General features: G+C 38.4%; 2 protein-coding genes across 7 annotated transcripts in view; both read left to right on the forward strand.

The window, feature by feature from the left end:
• Positions 1–14,656, forward strand: part of LOC135092395 (uncharacterized) — a 36,709-nt gene extending 22,053 nt beyond the window's left edge. Inside the window, exons 3-4 of one of the 2 annotated variants that reach the window (XM_063990872.1) lie at positions 13,147–13,657; positions 14,191–14,656. The gene's annotated coding sequence lies outside the window, so the exon portion shown is untranslated. The remainder of the gene's footprint in view (positions 1–13,146; positions 13,658–14,190) is intronic. The other variant, XM_063990871.1, reaches the window with a different exon arrangement.
• LOC135092390 (extended synaptotagmin-1-like) overlaps positions 1–18,172 on the forward strand; it is a 124,747-nt gene that overhangs the window by 85,433 nt on the left and 21,142 nt on the right. For all 5 annotated transcript variants that reach the window (XR_010262846.1, XR_010262847.1, XM_063990859.1 and 2 more), the window contains one exon: positions 14,866–14,992. Coding sequence is in view for 3 of the 5 variants with exons in the window: in XM_063990859.1 (XP_063846929.1) it covers positions 14,866–14,992 (127 nt within the window). In the remaining 2 variants the exon portion in view is untranslated. The remainder of the gene's footprint in view (positions 1–14,865; positions 14,993–18,172) is intronic.

The following is an 18,172-nucleotide window of genomic DNA, read 5'->3' on the forward strand; positions in this document are numbered from 1 at the left end:
TAAAGATGAACTGCTCTTAGGTTTTGTCCTCCTCTCCAACTGCATAAACCTTGAGTTTGGCAAAAATCTCTGCTGTGGTTCTTTCTTCATAGGGAGTGTCAAAGTGAAATCCCTCATAGATCCTCATAGCGTCGTTGCCCAGGTTATTCTCCAGCAATGCTATCTGGTAGGCATGAGACTTGTGTGTCAGGTTGGACAGGATACTGTAGTTGAGCCACCTCTTTTGAAGAGCTTCCAGCTTGCCACTGGGTTTGAGCCAAGTGTGAGAGGAGGAGGGAGAGTGATCTTCGGGGCAGCTATTGTAAGTCAGCCTGCTTCGGGAGACAATAATAGCAGACAGGAACTGGTCAGTGTGGTGCTCTTCTGAGGTGACAGTAACACCACTGCCACCATGTCAAGTTACTTGTGCTATGTAACTTGGTGTTGATTTGGACCCATAGCTCAATATCAGGACAAGGATAAAGAGAGGCTAGATGGCTGTGCTGGTCCAGAAAAGACTGATGCTTTATTCTCCATAGTGAAGCATATAGGTTCAGTTATCACTTTGAAACAGTCACTTGATACAAAGAACAAATCCATGAAACCAATTCATGACATTATAAAAAGACTAGATTTGTCTTAAATGAATACTGCATAACAAAACTAATATTGCAAAATCACTAATGCCTTCCAAAATATATTTCACAATTGAGTAGTACATGGTCTGCCACCCAATGTGAATCATGACTCCATTACCCAGGATAAGGTTATCATTGCATCAAAGTAAAACTTTGATTGAAAATATGATTTGCTTAATGTTTCAAAACTCCCATACAAACCAGTGGAAAAAAAAAAAATACATTACATCTACAATAATATTAATGAGTACCTGGTCTCTTGTATATCACCATAATGTCATACTGATTTGACAAGATCAAATTAACTTGGCCCACACTATATGAAATTAATACTGCAATAGTAATCACATTTTTTGTGTAATATAAGATAAATCAAAGAAATTCATTAGGAACAAAAAATATTCTTTGGTAAACTAATTAGAACTATGAGTAAATCAAAGTCCTTTGGTATACAGTAATAGAAACTAAATTAAACAATCATTTGGTATAAAGGGGTAAATATTAATAAACACTAAATAATAAACACTATAATAATTTAATCAATACTGCAATATTAATTATATTCTTTGGTGTAATATAAACCAAATTGAACAAATTCATTAGTATACAGTAATAGGAGCTAAAGAAAACATTCTTTGGTAAACAGTAATTAAAAGTAAATTTTAAATAATTTGGTATACTGTAATAAAAACTAAACTAAAAAATCATTTGGTATACAGAGATAAATACTAATAAACACTAACTAATAAATACTGTAATAAATGAATTTATAAATAAGTAAATAACAAATAACTAAATACTAGTACTATGATAAATACTAAATAGAGGGTTACAAAGTCAAATCATCATTGACATCCATGGCACTGATGTACCACCCCCTTGAAAATTTTAATTTCCCATACATACTTTTTGCATCACCATTAAAAAATAAACAAGGCAAACAAAAAGTGGCACATTGAAAAAAGTAATGCTGCAACTGGGACCTCAAAAGCCATCACATTGTTGACCTAGGGTGCATGACAGTACTACATTACCTATCATATCTAAATATTTTCATATATGTCTGAATAATTTGTCCTTACTCAAATTGTTAAACGAATGTATGAATGTAAATCCAGAAAACTAGTATCTCCAGCACCTGAATACCCAATACTCAGGTAACAGCATTGTCAGGGACCAGTAGTAGGGCCATTCCGAAACAAACAATTTAAAGAAATAGTTTTTGAAGACTATTGTATTAAAACAAGTAGTGTTAATCAAGGAGTAATAATAAGACCTAATCTTATATAACATGTAATAAATATAATCACATATTATGATGACTCTGATAGTGTGATTGTGTATAAACATTAAAAATATGAGTTGTATATATATGTTAATTTTTCAGCTGATGCAAGGTTTAGCAAGGGCTATCATGACATTTCATGTTATTCATACATATATGAAAACATCTAGATATGATAGATAATCATGCACCCTTGACCCCTCCTATGATGAAAAAAGCTGCACCACTATACTGCAAAAATAAGACTGTACAACACTGAGACCCAATTAGTTTCCTGGGACTATAATATTACATCAGTAAACAAGTATCTGTAGTACATAACATTCCTTTCAATAGAGTGTATAATGTATCAAGTGTTACCAAAATGTAGATGATGGCTAGATCATCCATTTGTTTGTGCACAAACACCCACTTATATACCTAATCAGCTCTTATAATGAATTACTTTTCCATAAATTGAAAATATAGTATTCACATAGTTTTGTATTATTTATGGTGGATATTCAGTCATTCAGGTGACTGAATATCCACCATGACTGTACAGACTTATCCTCAATGAGAAACAAACACCTTAACAATTGATAATAACACCTCAAATGGCACAAACTACTTTTCAGAAGTCTTGATCCAATCATTACATCTAGATGCAGGAGATGCATTGGATCCAGCACAAATTGAATTACCATACCATTGTTCAAAATGTCAAAGGAGAGGCAGATATATGATGATCACTATAATTTTCTCCAATGAAATCATCAGCTCTCAACGTTGCATTTATTTCTGGAAATGTCATGCTCTTCAGATATTCATCATGCTGTGTACAGCATTCATATCCTGAGTATGCCTTATGAGAAACAATGCACTTAAGGAACTGTCCTGCAGGAGCACCACATATAAAACAATGAACCTTAATAAAATAAGTTTTCTCAAGAAACATGTATTCATTTTTTTATCTCCTGTAAATCTGCAATTAATTTCTTCTGATAATCTTGAGTATTTGTTGGTTTCTAATCTCAAGAAAAAATGCCTACTACATATACATCAGATAGTGCTTTTATCTCATCACAAAACAGAACAAGGAGTGGCCAAAATTGTTTATTGGAATTTTTGTGGAGAGGTATTCCATCACAATTAATTTTCATTAACAAAGTAAATAGAAGATTAGATATGACTGTTTCTGAAGCCAAGTTAAGGAACTGCTGAAGAGCATTCTTTAATCCAAAGTGGTATTACTCTCCACCGCATGCTTTATCCATCTTATGGGATATGCTTGCAGGAGTTCTGCATAATGTATGAGATCAGTAGGCAGCTTAGAATCATAATGCTCACTTAAGATGCACAGATCTTTCAATGCGACATGACTGATATTATGATTAATAGCCCAGTTACAAAGTAAGTCTTGAGTACTTCTTTCTTTTTCATCATCAGTACTTTTTCCTCTAATCCATCATTCTCTACATCAGAAGTACTATTTTCTTGCTCTAGTTCATCATCTCTCTCTCTCACAAATTCTATCATCTACTGTATCATTATTTTCTATTTGAGAATCACTTTCTGAAGAACTGCCATTAGTTTCCATTGTATCAGCAGTCTGCTGCAATTTTAAGCTTTTGTTGCAGTGTTAAGTGCTGCCAGTACTATCACCATCACATTTGTCTGAAAATTTATCATTCATATGCACGCTGCTGACACTTTTATATTCAGCCACCTTGCATTTAGACCTATGTTGCAAAGACCATCAATTAGTCATTGTCCTGTTTCATAAAATAATTTTGGAGCAAATACTAGCTATACAAAAACTCACCAAAAATTTCTAGATAAATAAACCAAAATGTCTTACACTGACATTCACAAGAGAAATTTTGGCACTCACAACATGGAAGAAGTTTCTGATTAATGTCTTGGATCACTTGCAAAAGAGCTGGAGCAACTTGGAATTCAACCTGGATATAGTTCCTGCGCTTCCACACTCTCAGGCATGTTTTACCATTTATGCAATACATTTCACTCTAATGTAGAACAGACTCATAAATTATCTTATTCAAGGTATACAAACCTGAGTACATTGATATACTATACTATCATTTGGAAATAATAAGGGAGGTATTGATATTTTTAAATCTTACCATGTTACATTGTGTTATGGTTACCTTATGTTAAGGTTAAAGTTGTTTTGGTTAGGTTAGGCTACTTGTTGGGTAAAGTAGAGTTTTTTTTGTATTCTTTTACTCTTTTACCACTCTGAACATGGCTTTTACCATTCTCATCAAATAGAGCTTCTCATTCTGAGTGTACATCCACTGCAAATGATTTATAATGCTGACAGCAATTTTTAAAATGTATTTTTTGGGGGAAAGCAAAGTTAGGTTAGCTTAGTTTGGTTAGGTTAGGTTAGATTAGGGGTAATATAGAAATAAACTTAGCCTACTATTTTTGAGGCAATGACTATTTATTTCTGTTATTTCTGGGCAATACATAATGCTTTTTCAAATCAAGATTTTTTTTTTTTTTGTCAGAAACCACAAAAAAATGTCTTCTTTTAATTTTGAAATTAGCTGGCCATAACCTAACCTAACCCCTACCTAACTTAACCCCAGAAATAAATATTCATTGTCTCAGAATTGTAAACTGATCTAGCCACAGCAGACAGCACAGTGCCTGCAGCCGTGAGGCCAGGCAGTGAGGGGAGGGTACCGTGTGAAGATTTGTCAGTTCATTAACCTTTTACCTTGTTTTTTCTTTTGCATTAACAAGTTTCCAGAAGTTGATATATATTGCATGATATTCTACAACCATAATTCTATCTGACATGTATTAACCTTGGGAGAAGACACTAATGTTATCTCCATATTATTGTAGATTAATTTGGTTAGGTTAGCTTGGTTGGGTTTGATCAGTTAGGTTAGGTTATTTTGGTTAGATTAAGTTAGTTTTGTTAGATTGGATTAGGTAGTGGTGCTGGTTGGCAGCCATGACTAGCAGCAGCTAGTCCTCTCAGGGGAACATTACCAGTGAGTGTTACTGCTGTGTTACTTATTTGTGAGGACCAAACTATTTTTTCTGGTAGATTTTGGTGTTTTGTCTACTTTTTGTTTTTACTGCAAATCATTAGTTTCTGAGGATGGTTAGGGGGTCTGTGGGGTAAAAAATAAAAACTAATGATTTGAAGGAAAAACAACAAGCAGATTAATTCAAAACAGGCCAAAAGCTACCAGAAAAAACAATTATGTCCAGAATAGACAGGCTGGTGAAAGAGTAAAATTTTACTAGGTTATCTGTACACAATATGGAAAGCAAGCCTCATTAGCTGTGAAAGTACAGCTACATATGTGTATGATTTATGTATATTGATGCAAGAAAATTACTTTGATTGGCCCTGCTGCACAAGGCTTGCTATCTTTTTTCATACCTTTGCTGTTCATCTCACTAATGAAGGAGTTAGCCAGTATCTTTATTCTTTCAGCCCTTTCACTGGTAAACTCTGGAACTCTCTTACTAGTTCCATTTTTCCTCTGTCTTGTGACTTGAACTCTTTCAAGTGAAGAGTATCAAAATACCTCTCCTCATTTCAGCAGTTACACACTGACTCCTTAACTTTGGGAGCCAGCACTCTTTTCTTTTTATTTCCTTTATTTCTTTTATTGCCCTTGGCTGGTTTACCTGATACACACACACACACACACACACACACACATACACTTATATATATATATATATATATATATATATATATATATATATATATATATATATATATATATATATATATATATATATATATATATATATATATATATATATATATATATATATATATATATATATATATATATATACGAGTATATATATATTATAAAATGATAAATTTTTACTCTTTCATCAGTCTCTCTATTCCAGAATAAACTATTTTTTTTCTGGTAGTGTTTGGCCTGTTTTGATTTAATCTACTGACCTAACCAAACTAATCTTGCTTCCCCAAAACACAAATCATTTGAAAAATTGTTGTCAGCATTATAAATAATTTAGGGTGTATATTTAGGATTCAAATTACTCAGAACACAGTCTATCTGATGAGAAGGTTAAGAAAAGACAAGTTCAGACTGATGAAAGAGTAAAATAATATTGATAACTCAGCCTTGGGCTGTTGTTACACAGTTAATGCTCATATACAAAGTAGTTTGCACACTGTCAATACTAGCCTCCATGACAAAATGACCTAAACATCACTAACCAAATGGTCACAACAGTCAACACAATAACAAGTCACTATTTTGACCTCCCCCAAGTATATCTTGTTTTTACTTAACTATCAGTACGTATTTTTTTTATTTATTTATTTTTATTTATTTTTTTTATTAAGGAGGGACACTGGCCAAGGGCAACAAAAATTCAATTAAAAAAAAAGCCCACTGAGATGCCAGTCCCAGAAAAAGGTCCAAAGCAGTAGTCAAAAATTGAAGGATAAGTGTCTTGAAACCTCCCTCTTGAAGTAATTCAAGTCATAGTTAGTGGAAATACAGAAGCAGGAACTCCAGAGTTTTTTCTTTTTTTTTTTATGTAAGAAGGACACTGGCCAAGGGCAACAAAAATCCAACAAAAAAACATGCCCACTGAAATGCCAGTCCCATAAAAGGGTCAAAGCAGTGGTCAAAAATTGATGAATAAGTGTCTTGAAACCTCCCTCTTGAAGGAATTCAAATCATAGGAAGGTGGAAATACAGAAGCAGGCAGGGAGTTCCAGAGTTTACCAGAGAAAGGGATGAATGATTGAGAATACTGGTGAACTCTTGCGTTAGAGAGGTGGACAGAATAGGGGTGAGAGAAACAAGAAAGTCTTGTGCATCGAGGCCACGAGAGGAGGGGAGGCATGCAGTTAGCAAGATCAGAGGAGCAGTTAGCATGAAAATAGTGGTAGAAGACAGCTAGATATGCAACATTGCAGCAGTGAGAAAGAAGCTGAAGACAGTCAGTTAGAGGAGAGGAGTTGATGAGACGAAAAGCTTTTGATTCTACCCTGTCTAGAAAAGCAGTATGAATGGAACCCCCCAGACATGTGAAGCATACTCCATACATGGACAGATAAGGCCCTTGTACAGAGTTAGCAGCTGAGGGGGTGAGAAAAACTGGCGGAGACATCTCAGAATGCCTAACTTCATAGAAACTGTTTTAGTTAGAGATAAGATGTGAAGTTTCCAGTTCAGATTATAAGTAAAGAACAGACCGAGGATGTTCAGTGTAGAAGAGAGGGACAGTTGAGTGTCATTGAAGAAGAGGGGATAGTTGTCTGGAAGGTTGTGTCGAGTTGATAGATGGAGGAATTGAGTTGTTGAGGCATTGAACAATACCAAGTTTGCTCTGCCCCAATCAGAAATTTTAGAAAGATCAGAAGTCAAGCGTTCTGTGGCTTCCCTGCGTGAAATGTTTACCTCCTGAAGGGTTGGACGTCTATGAAAAAACGTGGAAAAGTGCAGGGTGGTATCATCAGCGTAGGAGTGGGTAGGACAAGAAGTTTGGTTTAGAAGATCATTAATGAATAATAAGAAGAGAGTGGGTGACAGGACAGAACCCTGAGGAGCACCACTGTTAATAGATTTAGGAGAAGAACAGTGACCATCTACCACAGCAGGAATAGAATGGTCAGAAAGGAAACTTGAGATGAAGTTACAGAGAGAAGGATAGAAACTGTAGGAGGGTAGTTTGGAAATCAAAGCTTTGTGCCAGACTCTATCAAAAGCTTTTGATATGTCCAAGGCAACAGCAAAAGTTTCACCAAAATCTCTAAAAGAGGATGACCAAGACTCAGTAAGGAAAGCCAGAAGATCACCAGTAGAGCGGCCTTGATGGAACCCATACTGGCGATCAGATAGAAAGTTGTGAAGTGATAGATGTTTAAGAATCTTCCTGTTGAGGATAGATTCAAAAACTTTAGATAGGCAGGAAATTAAAGCAATAGGACGGTAGTTTGAGGGATTAGAACGGTCACCCTTTTTAAGAACAGGTTGAATGTAGGCAAACTTCCAGCAAGAAGGAAAAGTAGATGTTGACAGACAGAGCTGAAAGAGTTTGACTAGGCAAGGTGCAAGCACGGAGGCACAGTTTCGGAGAACAATAGGAGGGACCCCATCAGGTCCATAAGCCTTCCGAGGGTTTAGGCCAGCGAGGGCATGGAAAACGTCATTGCGAAGAATTTTAATAGGTGGCATGAAGTAGTCAGAGGGTGGAGGAGAGGGAGTAACAAGCCCAGAATCGCCCAAGGTAGAGTTTTTAGCAAAGGTTTGAGCGAAAAGTTCAGCTTTAGAAATAGATGTGATAGCAGTGGTGCCATCTGGTTGAAATAGAGGAGAGAAAGAAGAAGAAGCAAAGTTATTGGAGATATTTTTGGCTAGATGCCAGAAGTCATGAGGGGAGTTAGATCTTGAAAGGTTTTGACATTTTCTGTTAATGAAGGAGTTTTTGGCTAGTTGGAGAACAGACTTGGCATGGTTCCGGGCAGAAATATAAAGTGCATGAGATTCTGGTGATGGAAGGCTCAAGTACCTTTTATGGGCCACCTCTCTATCATGAATAGCATGAGAACAAGCTGTGTTAAACCAAGGTTTAGAAGGTTTAGGACAAGCACACAAAGACGGGTCTCTGACACGGAAGCAGTAGTCATTCCAAGGAAAATCAGCAAAATACCTCCTCAGGTCCCCCCAACTAGCAGAGGCAAAACGCCAGAGGCACCTTCGCTTAGGGGGATCCTGAGGAGGGATTGGAGCGATAGGACAAAATAAAGATATGAGATTGTGATCGGAGGAGCCCAACAGAGAAGAAAGGGTGACAGCATAAGCAGAAGGATTAGAGGTCAGGAAAAGGTCAAGAATGTTGGGCGTATCTACAAGACAGTCAGGAATACGAGTAGGGTGTTGCACCAATTGCTCTAGGTCATGGAGGATAGCAAAGTTGTAGGCTAGTTCACCAGGATGGTCAGTGAAGGGAGAGGAAAGCCAGAGCTGGTGGTGAACATTGAAGTCTCCAAGAATGGAGATCTCTGCAAAAGGGAAGAGGGTCAGAATGTGCTCCACTTTGGAAGTTAAGTAGTCAAAGAATTTCTTATAGTCAGAGGAGTTGAGAGGTATACAGCACAGATAAATTTAGCATGAGAGTGACTCTGTAGTCGTAGCCAGATGGTGGAAAACTCGGAAGATTCAAGAGCGTGGGCACGAGAGCAGGTTAAGTCATTGCGCACATAAACGCAGCATCCAGCTTTGGATTGAAAATGAGGATAGAGAAAGTAGGAGGGAACAGAAAAGAGGCTACTGTCAGTTGCCTCAGACACCTGAGTTTCAGTGAGGAAAAGATGAGGTTTAGAAGAGGAGAGGTGGTGTTCTACAGATTGAAAATTAGATCTTAGACCACAAATGTTGCAGAAATTAATGAAGAAAAAGTTGAGGGGGGTGTCAAGACACTTAGGGTTGTCGACAAAAAGGCAGTCCGACCTGGGGACATTTATGGTCCCGTCCCCAGATGGGGACTCCGAGGCTGGTGTAGGAGTCGCCATGATGATTTTAAAATTTTTGAGTGAAGGGTGTGTGTGTGTTATTAGGTGCTTGTAGTTTTGTGTTGAGGAAAAGAGTTGTCTTTAGAGGGCAGGCTGTGACTGACCCCTTGTGTTGTGAGACACAAAGGGAAACGTTCAGTGAGGTCACAGCTGGGTTTAATGATAAGTTCACAGAACCCCCTGAACAGTGCTTTAGACCTCACTGGGAGTAATTATCATTTTGGCAGGTGTCTACTGCCTCCTCCTCTCATGCTAGAGGAAGAGATGAATGATTGAGAATACTGGTTAACTCTTGCATTACAAAGGTGGACAGAATAGGGATGAGAGAAAGAAGAAAGTCTTGTGCAGTGAGGTCATGGGAGAAGGAGAGGCATGCAGTTACCAAGATCAGAAGAGCAGTTAGCATGAAAATAGCGGTAAAAGACATCTAGAGATGCAACATTGCAGTGATGAGAGAGAGGCTGAAGACAGTCAGTTAGAGGAGAGCAGTTGATGAAATGAAAAGCTTTTTTATTCCACCCTGTCTAGAAGAGCAGTATGAGTGGAACACCACCCAGACATGTGAAGCATACTCCATACATGGACGGATAAGGCCCTTGTACAGAGTTAGTCGTTGTGGGGGTGAGAAAAACTGGCGAAGACATTTCAGAATGCCTAACTTCATAGAAGCTGTTTTAGCTAGAGATGAGATGTGAAGTTTCCAGTTCAGATTATAAGTAAAGGACAGACTGAGGATATTCAGTATAGAAGAGGACAGTTGAGTGTCATTGAAGAAGAGGGGATAGTTGTATGGAAGGTTGTGTTGAGTTGATAGATGGAGGAATTGAGTTGTTGAGGCACTGAACAATACCAAGTTTGTTCTGCCCCAATCAGAAATTTTAGAAAGATCAGAAGTCAGGCATTCTATAGCTCCCCTGCATGAAATGTTTACTTCCTGAAGTGTTGGATGTGGAAAAGTGCAGAGTGATATCATCAGCGTAGGAATAGATAGGACAAGAAGTTTGGTTTAGAAGGTCATTGATGAATAAGAAGAAGAGAGTGGGTGACAGAACAGAACCCTGAGAAACACCACTGTTAATAGATTTAGGAGAAGAACAGTAACTGTCTACCACAGCAGTAATAGAGCGGTCAGAAAGGAAACTTGAGATGAAGTTACGGAGAGAAGGATAGATACCATAGGAGGGTAGTTTGGAAATCAAAGCTTTGTGCCAGACTCTACCAAAAGCTTTTGATATATCCAAGGCAACAGCAAAAGTTTCACCAAAATCTCTAAAAGAGGATGACCAAGACTCAATAAGGAAAGCCAGAATATCATCAGTAGAGCAGCCTTGATGGAACCCATACTGGCAATCAGATAGAAGATTGTGAAGTGATAGATGTTTAAGAATCTTCCTGTTGAGGATAGATTCAAAAACTTTAGATAGGCAGGAAATTAAAGCAATAGGATGTTAATTTGAGGGATTAGAATGGTCACCCTTTTTAGAAAGAGGCTGAATGTAGGCAAACTTCCAGCAAGAAGGAAATGTAGATGTTGACAGACAGAGCTGAAAGAGTTTGACTAGGCAAGGTGCAAGGACGGAGGAGGTCTCCCTAACTAGCAGAGGCAAAATGCCAGAGGCACCTTCGCTTGGGGGGATCCTGAGGAGGGATTGGAGCAATAAGACAAGATACAGATATGAGATTGTGATTGGAGGAGCCCAACAGAGAAGAGAGGATGACAGCATAAGCAGAAGGATTAGAGGTCAGGAAAAGGTCAAGATTAATGGGTGACTCCAAGACGGTCAGGAATATGAGTAGGGTGTTGCACCAATTGCTCTAGGTCATGGAGGATAGCAAAGTTGATGACTAGTTCACCAGGATGGTCAGTGAAGGGAGAGGAAAGGCAGAGCTGGTGGTGAACATTGAAGTCTCCAAGAATGGAGATCTCTGGAAAAGGGAAGAAAGTCAGAATGTGCTCCACTTTGGAAGTTAAGTATTCAAAGAATTTCTTATAGTCAGAAGAGTTAGGTGAGAGGTAAACAGCACAGATAAATTTAGTTTGAGAGTGACTCTGTAGTTGTAGCCAGAGGGTGGAAAACTCGGAAGATTCAAGAGCATGGGCACGAGAGCAGGTTAAGTCAATGTGTACATAAACACAACATCCAGCTTTGGATTGAAAGTGAGGGTAGAGAAAGTAGGAGGGAACAGAAAAAGGAGTTTCAGCAAGGAAAAGATGAGGTTTAGAAGAGGAGAGGTGATGTTCTACAGATTGAAAATTAGATCTTAGACTGTAAATGTTGCAGAAGTTAATAAAGAAAAAGTTAAGGGGGTGTGTCAAGATACTTAGGGTCATTATCAGAAAAGGAGTCCAACCTGGGGACATTTGTGGTCCCTTCCCCAGATGGGGGCTCCAAGGCTGGTGTAGGAGTTGCCATGATCATTTTGAATTTTTGAGTGAAGGGTGTGTGTGTGTGTTATTAGGTGCTTGTATTTTTGTGTGGAGGAAGAGAGTTGTCTTTATAGGGCAGGCTGTGACTGCCCCCTTGTGTTGTGAGACAAAGGGAAATGTTCAGTGAGGTCACAGCTGGTTTTAATTAATTAATTTAATTAAGTTCACAGCACCCCCTGATCCAGTGTTTTAGGCCTCACTGGGAGTAATCGTTTCAGCAGGTGCCTACTGCCTCCTCCATCTGCAGACATCCATTACTCACATCAATATGTGTTGATATACAAGAGTTGTTGATAGTAAAATCCAAATGTAAAAGTGTTAGAACGTTAATAACAAGTATAATAACCAACCTACATCTCCATATGTACCTAACTCTTGTTAGTTGGTTGGTGGGCTTTGTGCTATAAATAACAGACACATTTTCTCATTCTCCTTACTTAAACAAAAGAGCATCAGTACTGGGAAAGATCATGATCTAGATATAGTATGATACCCAATTCTAACCCTCTACTGTAACTTTTCAGTTTTCAATAGTGTCACTGACAAGTCAAATGCTTCACTCACAAGGCATATGGAAGCATACGTGCCTGGGTTGCATTTGTCTTTCTAGCCCAAAAAGCAAACAACCAATCAGCAAGCAGTAAGCACATCAGAACATCATTCAAGTTCCTGTAGGAATGTATTTTGAAGAATGAAATATAGAATATAATGCTTTTTGAGACCAAGAAAATTGATGTTGTATAAAGAAATATTTCTTTTCTTGTCATTTCACATTAAAAAAAAAAAACTGAAAACTACATAAAGCAAAGGAAAGAAGGGAAGATGCTGCATTTTCTGATGATATTTTGCATCTTTTTGACCAATAGGCATGTTGTCTGACCCCATTTTGTGACTGTGACTTTAATCCTGGAGCAGCACTTTTTTTTTTTCTATGTTAGTGTGTTTCTTGCATCATCTCTTAACATGTGTGGGCAAGGAAATATATATTTTTGTAATATCATAGTTGACATGAAGCTAAAACAGGGAGAAAATTATAGTTGGTAAAGGACTCATACATGCAGACTCAAAACATGAGCACACGCTGCCACCACACAGCTCACAAGTCTCCCCTCTGCTCTGTTTGCAGCTGCCCTGAAAAGCTCCTCTTCCCAAGAAATCAGATTAAGAACCTTAAGTAATGGAAGTCTATTAATGCTAGATCAGTTTTTGTAGGTAGACAGTGATTTTCCTAAGTTTTAAGTTTAGCGCCTTATATTTCCCGGACTTCCATATATAGTGTTGCTGGTCCATCTGGCATCGCACCCCTCTGCTTCTTGTTGCAAGTGTGGATGCACTTATTTACTCTGCACTCCCACTGCTTTACAGGTTAGTACCATGATCCCAGTTGGACCTAGTGATACCATCTATGTTATATAATCTCTTGAGTTGTGATAGTGGAAAATATAATAACAAAGGGTTATGTATGCATCATACAGTGTTTTACTGACAATAAGTAGGCAAAACTTGTCCACTTGTCTCTGAGCCACTCACTGAACAGTGCCAGTACATTAGATATTTTTTTTTTTCCTCACATTTCCCTGTCCTTACTTCATCATGGAGAGGAGAGCCAGACTAATGCAGACTGGAGCGGATGCTTGCCAACCAGACACTAGAAGTCTTTGGTGACTTATTTATGGATATGGTGTATGATGAAAGTCTTTCTGGGATGCCTTGGGGGCAGCTAAATAAGCTTCAAACACTGATCCCATACCACTAATGCTCCATACAAGGGAAATCTAAAGTATGAGGTAAGTACATAATTATTTTTGGCTTGAATGATGAATTTTAATATTTATAAATATGTACTTTGAAAAATATGCAATATTATTGTAATAGACATACTCCAAATATAGCTGTGATTTGGGGGTATGTAAAATCCTAAGAATAATTGTCTTTTTTCATTTGTTCCATGCACCTCAATTTTTGTTCTGCCCAGGGTTATGATGTTTTGTTTGTTGAAGGTCAAGCCTCCAACCTCATGTTTTCTACTTTTTATTCAATTTATTTCATTATTGTATTTTTAGGAAATATTTTACAAAAGGAACTAGTCTTGCAGAAATAAATTATTTTTTTTACTTATTACAATTAGATTTATTTATTACTAATGTTGCACTAGTTATGATTTTATTCAAAAGGAAATATTTTTTTCATATTTGTATCTGTCTAGGTCATTAAAATTAGTTTGTATTTTTTTCTATTATTTTCCTCAGCTGGTCCAGTTGGACTGGTGATATCATACAAAAACTGATCTAGGGTTAATACTTCTTCCTGTATCTTACAGAATTACTACCTAGAGTCAAGTGGGTGATGTACATGACAGTTCTTCCCAAGGGTGGCGGTGCCTGTCATCTGGCAGCAGGGCTGTGATTCATTTTCATTAAAAACTCAAATACTGCATGCTTTGGCAAACCACTACTGAAAACACCTTATATTTTTATGATTCTCTTTTTTTCACTTTTAAGAACACAAATTTAATCCTCAAGTGCCTTAGAGATTACATAGAAATTAAGCTTATAAGAAAAATTACCTTTATTTCCTATTTTCAACTATCATATTATACTGGATAAAAAGTAAACAGTTGAATTTACACATTTATTTTCTTACCTACATTTCTGTACCTACAAAATGCACTGAAACATTATTTTTTTACTTTCATTGGGCACTTTAATTCTCTTCAGTTGTTCCTGGAATTCATGACATCTTAATTTGTTGGTTGTGGCATTAATCTATAATATCAATGTTAATAATTGTTGGGGGTTGAGACTTGTTGGATATCCAATGTTTCCCTTAATAAAACCAATGATGGATATCAAGATATTTTCAGATAATCTGCATCATACATTGAGCCACGTAGTCCAGTATTAACATGTATGGTAAATCAAATATTGTGCCAATATAGATTTGGTATATGTAGACCATTATCCATTATTAGCATCAGATATCTGTTACTTTCCAGATTTTGCAGTGTCAATGAAAACGTGAGGAAGGAGATAATTGCTAACTTGATGGTGGCACCCAAATGCTGGTCCAAACGACTGGTGGAGGACATCCCCATTGAGGAGTTCGAGAACATATCCCCAGCTGTGAGTGTTGAGGTGTTATGGTCATAGGTGTGGTGGGAAGTGGCTGTAGTGTGAATGACAGTATACTTGGGAAATCTTCTTCTTTAAACATTGCTGCAGGGAAGTGTGGCTGCTCTAGGAGGAGCAATACAAGTGTAGGTCTCAGTGTCATTATATGAATGGGAATAATAGGTAAAAATAGATTGGTAAGTTTTATACAGGTTCTGCTATGTGTAAGCCTGATGGCTTCTTGCAGCTTCTCTTATTCTCTTAACTTTTTTTCTTTTTTATGTAGGAAGGTCACTGGCCAAGGGCAACAAAAATCTAATAAAAAAAAATGCCCACTGAAATGCCAGTCCCATAAAAGGGTCAAAGCAGTGGTCAAAAATTGGTGGATAAGTGTCTTGAAACCTCCCTCTTGAAGGAATTCAAGTCATAGGAAGGTGGAAATACAGATGCAGGCAGGGAGTTCCAGAGTTTACAAGAGAAAGGGATGAATGATTGAGAATACTGGTTAACTCTTGCGTTAGAGAGGTGGACACAATAGGGGTGAGAGAAAGAAGAAAGTCTTGTGCAGCGAGGCCACGGAAGGAGGGGAGGCATGCAGTTAGCAAGATCAGAAGAGCAGTTAGCATGAAAATAGCGGTAGAAGACATCTAGAGATGCAACGTTGCGGTGGTGAGAGAGAGGCTGAAGACAGTCAGTTAGAGGAGAGGAGTTGACGAGATGAAAAGCTTTTGATTCCACCCTGTCTAGAAGAGCAGTATGAGTGGAACCCCCCCAGACATGTGAAGCATACTCCATACATGGACGGATAAGACCCTTGTACAGAGTTAGCAGCGGGGGGGGGGGTGAGAAAAATTGGCGGAGATGTCTCAGAACACCTAACTTCATAGAAGCTGTTTTAGCTAGAGATGAGATGTGAAGTTTCCAGTTCAGATTATAAGTAAAGGACAGACCAAGGATGTTCAGTGTAGAAGACGGGGACAGTTGAGTGTCATTGAAGAAGAGGGGATAGTTGTCTGGAAGGTTGTGTTGAGTTGATAGATGGAGGAATTGAGTTTTTGAGGCATTGAACAATACAAAGTTTGCTCTGCCCCAATCAGAAATTTTAGAAAGATCAGAAATCAGGCGTTCTGTGGCTTCACTTCGTGATATGTTTACCTCCTGAAGGGTTGGACGTCTATGAAAAGATGTGGAAAAGTGCAGGGTGGTATCATCAGTGTAGGAGTGGATAGGACAAGAAGTTTGGTTTAGAAGATCATTAATGAATAATAAGAAGAGAGTGGGTGACAGGACAGAACCCTGAGGAACACCACTGTTAATAGATTTAGGAGAACAACAGTGACCGTCTACCTCAGCAGCAATAGAAAGGTCAGAAAGGAAACTTGAGATGAAGTTACAGAAAGAAGGATAGAAACCATAGGAGGGTAGTTTGGAAATCAAAGCTTTGTGCCAGACTCTATCAAAAGCTTTTGATATGTCCAAGGCAACAGCAAAAGTTTCACCAAAATTTCTAAAAGAGGATGACCAAGACTCAGTAAGGAAAGCCAGAAGATCACCAGTAGAGCGGCCTTGACGGAACCCATACTGGCGATCAGATAGAAGGTTGTGAAGTGATAGATGTTTAAGAATCTTCCTGTTGAGGATAGATTCAAAAACTTTAGATAGGCAGGAAATTAAAGCAATAGGACGGTAGTTTGAGGGATTAGAACGGTCACCCTTTTTAGGAACAGGTTGAATGTAGACAAACTTCCAGCAAGAAGGAAAGGTAGATGTTGACAGACAGAGGTGAAAGAGTTTGACTAGGCAAGGTGCAAGCACGGAGGCACAGTTTCGGAGAACAATAGGAGGGACCCCATCAGGTCCATAAGCCTTCCGAGGGTTTAGGCCAGTGAGGGCATGGAAAACATCATTGCGAAGAATTTTAATAGGTGGCATGAAGTAGTCAGAGGGTGGAGGAGAGGGAGGAACAAGCCCAGAATCGTCCAAGGTAGAGATTTTAGCAAAGGTTTGAGCAAAGAGTTAAGCTTTAGAAATAGATGTGATAGCAGTGGTGCCATCTGGTTGAAATAGAGGAGGGAAAGAAGAAGAAGCAAAGTTATTGGAGATATTTTTGGCTAGATGCCAGAAATCACAAGGGGAGTTAGATCTTGAAAGGTTTTGATATTTTCTGTTAATGAAGGAGTTTTTGGCTAGTTGGAGAACAGACTTGGCATGGTTCCGGGCAGAAATATAAAGTGCATGAGATTCTGGTGATGGAAGGCTTAAGTACCTTTTGTGGGCCACCTCTCTATCATGTATAGCACAAGAACAAGCTGTGTTAAACCAAGGTTTAGAAGGTTTAGGACAAGCACACAAAGACGGGTCTCTGACACGGAAGCAGTAGTCATTCCAAGGAAAGTCAGCAAAATACCTCCTCAGGTCCCCCCAACTAGCAGAGGCAAAACGCCAGAGGCACCTTCGTTTAGTGGTATCCTGAGGAGGGATTGGAGGGATAGGACAAAATAAAGATATGAGATTGTGATCGGAGGAGCCCAACGGAGAAGAAAGGGTGACAGCATAAGCAGAAGGAATAGAGGTCAGAAAAAGGTCAAGAATGTTGGGTGTACTCGTATCTCCAAGACGGTCAGGAATACGATTAGGGTGTTGCACCAATTGCTCTAGGTCATGGAGGATAGCAAAGTTGTAGGCTAGTTCACCAGGATGGTCAGTGAAGGGAGAGGAAAGCCAAAGCTGGTGGTGAACATTGAAGTTTCCAAGAATGGAGATCTCTGCAAAAGGGAAGAGGGTCAGAATGTGCTCCACTTTGGAAGTTAAGTAGTCAAAGAATTTCTTATAGTCAGAGGAGTTAGGAGAGAGGTATACAGCACAGATAAATTTAGTATGAGAGTGACTCTGTAGTCGTAGCCAGATGGTGGAAAACTCGGAAGATTCAAGAGCGTGGGCACGAGAGCAAGTTAAGTCATTGCGCACATAAACGCAGCATCCAGCTTTGGATCGAAAATGAGGATAGAGAAAGTAGGAGGGAACAGAAAAGGGGCTACTGTCAGTTGCCTCAGACACCTGAGTTTCAGTGAGGAAAAGAAGATGAGGTTTAGAAGAGGAGAGGTGGTGTTCTACAGATTGAAAATTAGATCTTAGACTGCGAATGTTGCAGAAGTTAATGAAGAAAAAGTTGAGGGGGGTGTCAAGACACTT

Source organism: Scylla paramamosain, chromosome 40 (assembly GCF_035594125.1).
Source record: "Scylla paramamosain isolate STU-SP2022 chromosome 40, ASM3559412v1, whole genome shotgun sequence".
Taxonomy (NCBI): Eukaryota; Metazoa; Arthropoda; class Malacostraca; order Decapoda; family Portunidae; genus Scylla; species Scylla paramamosain.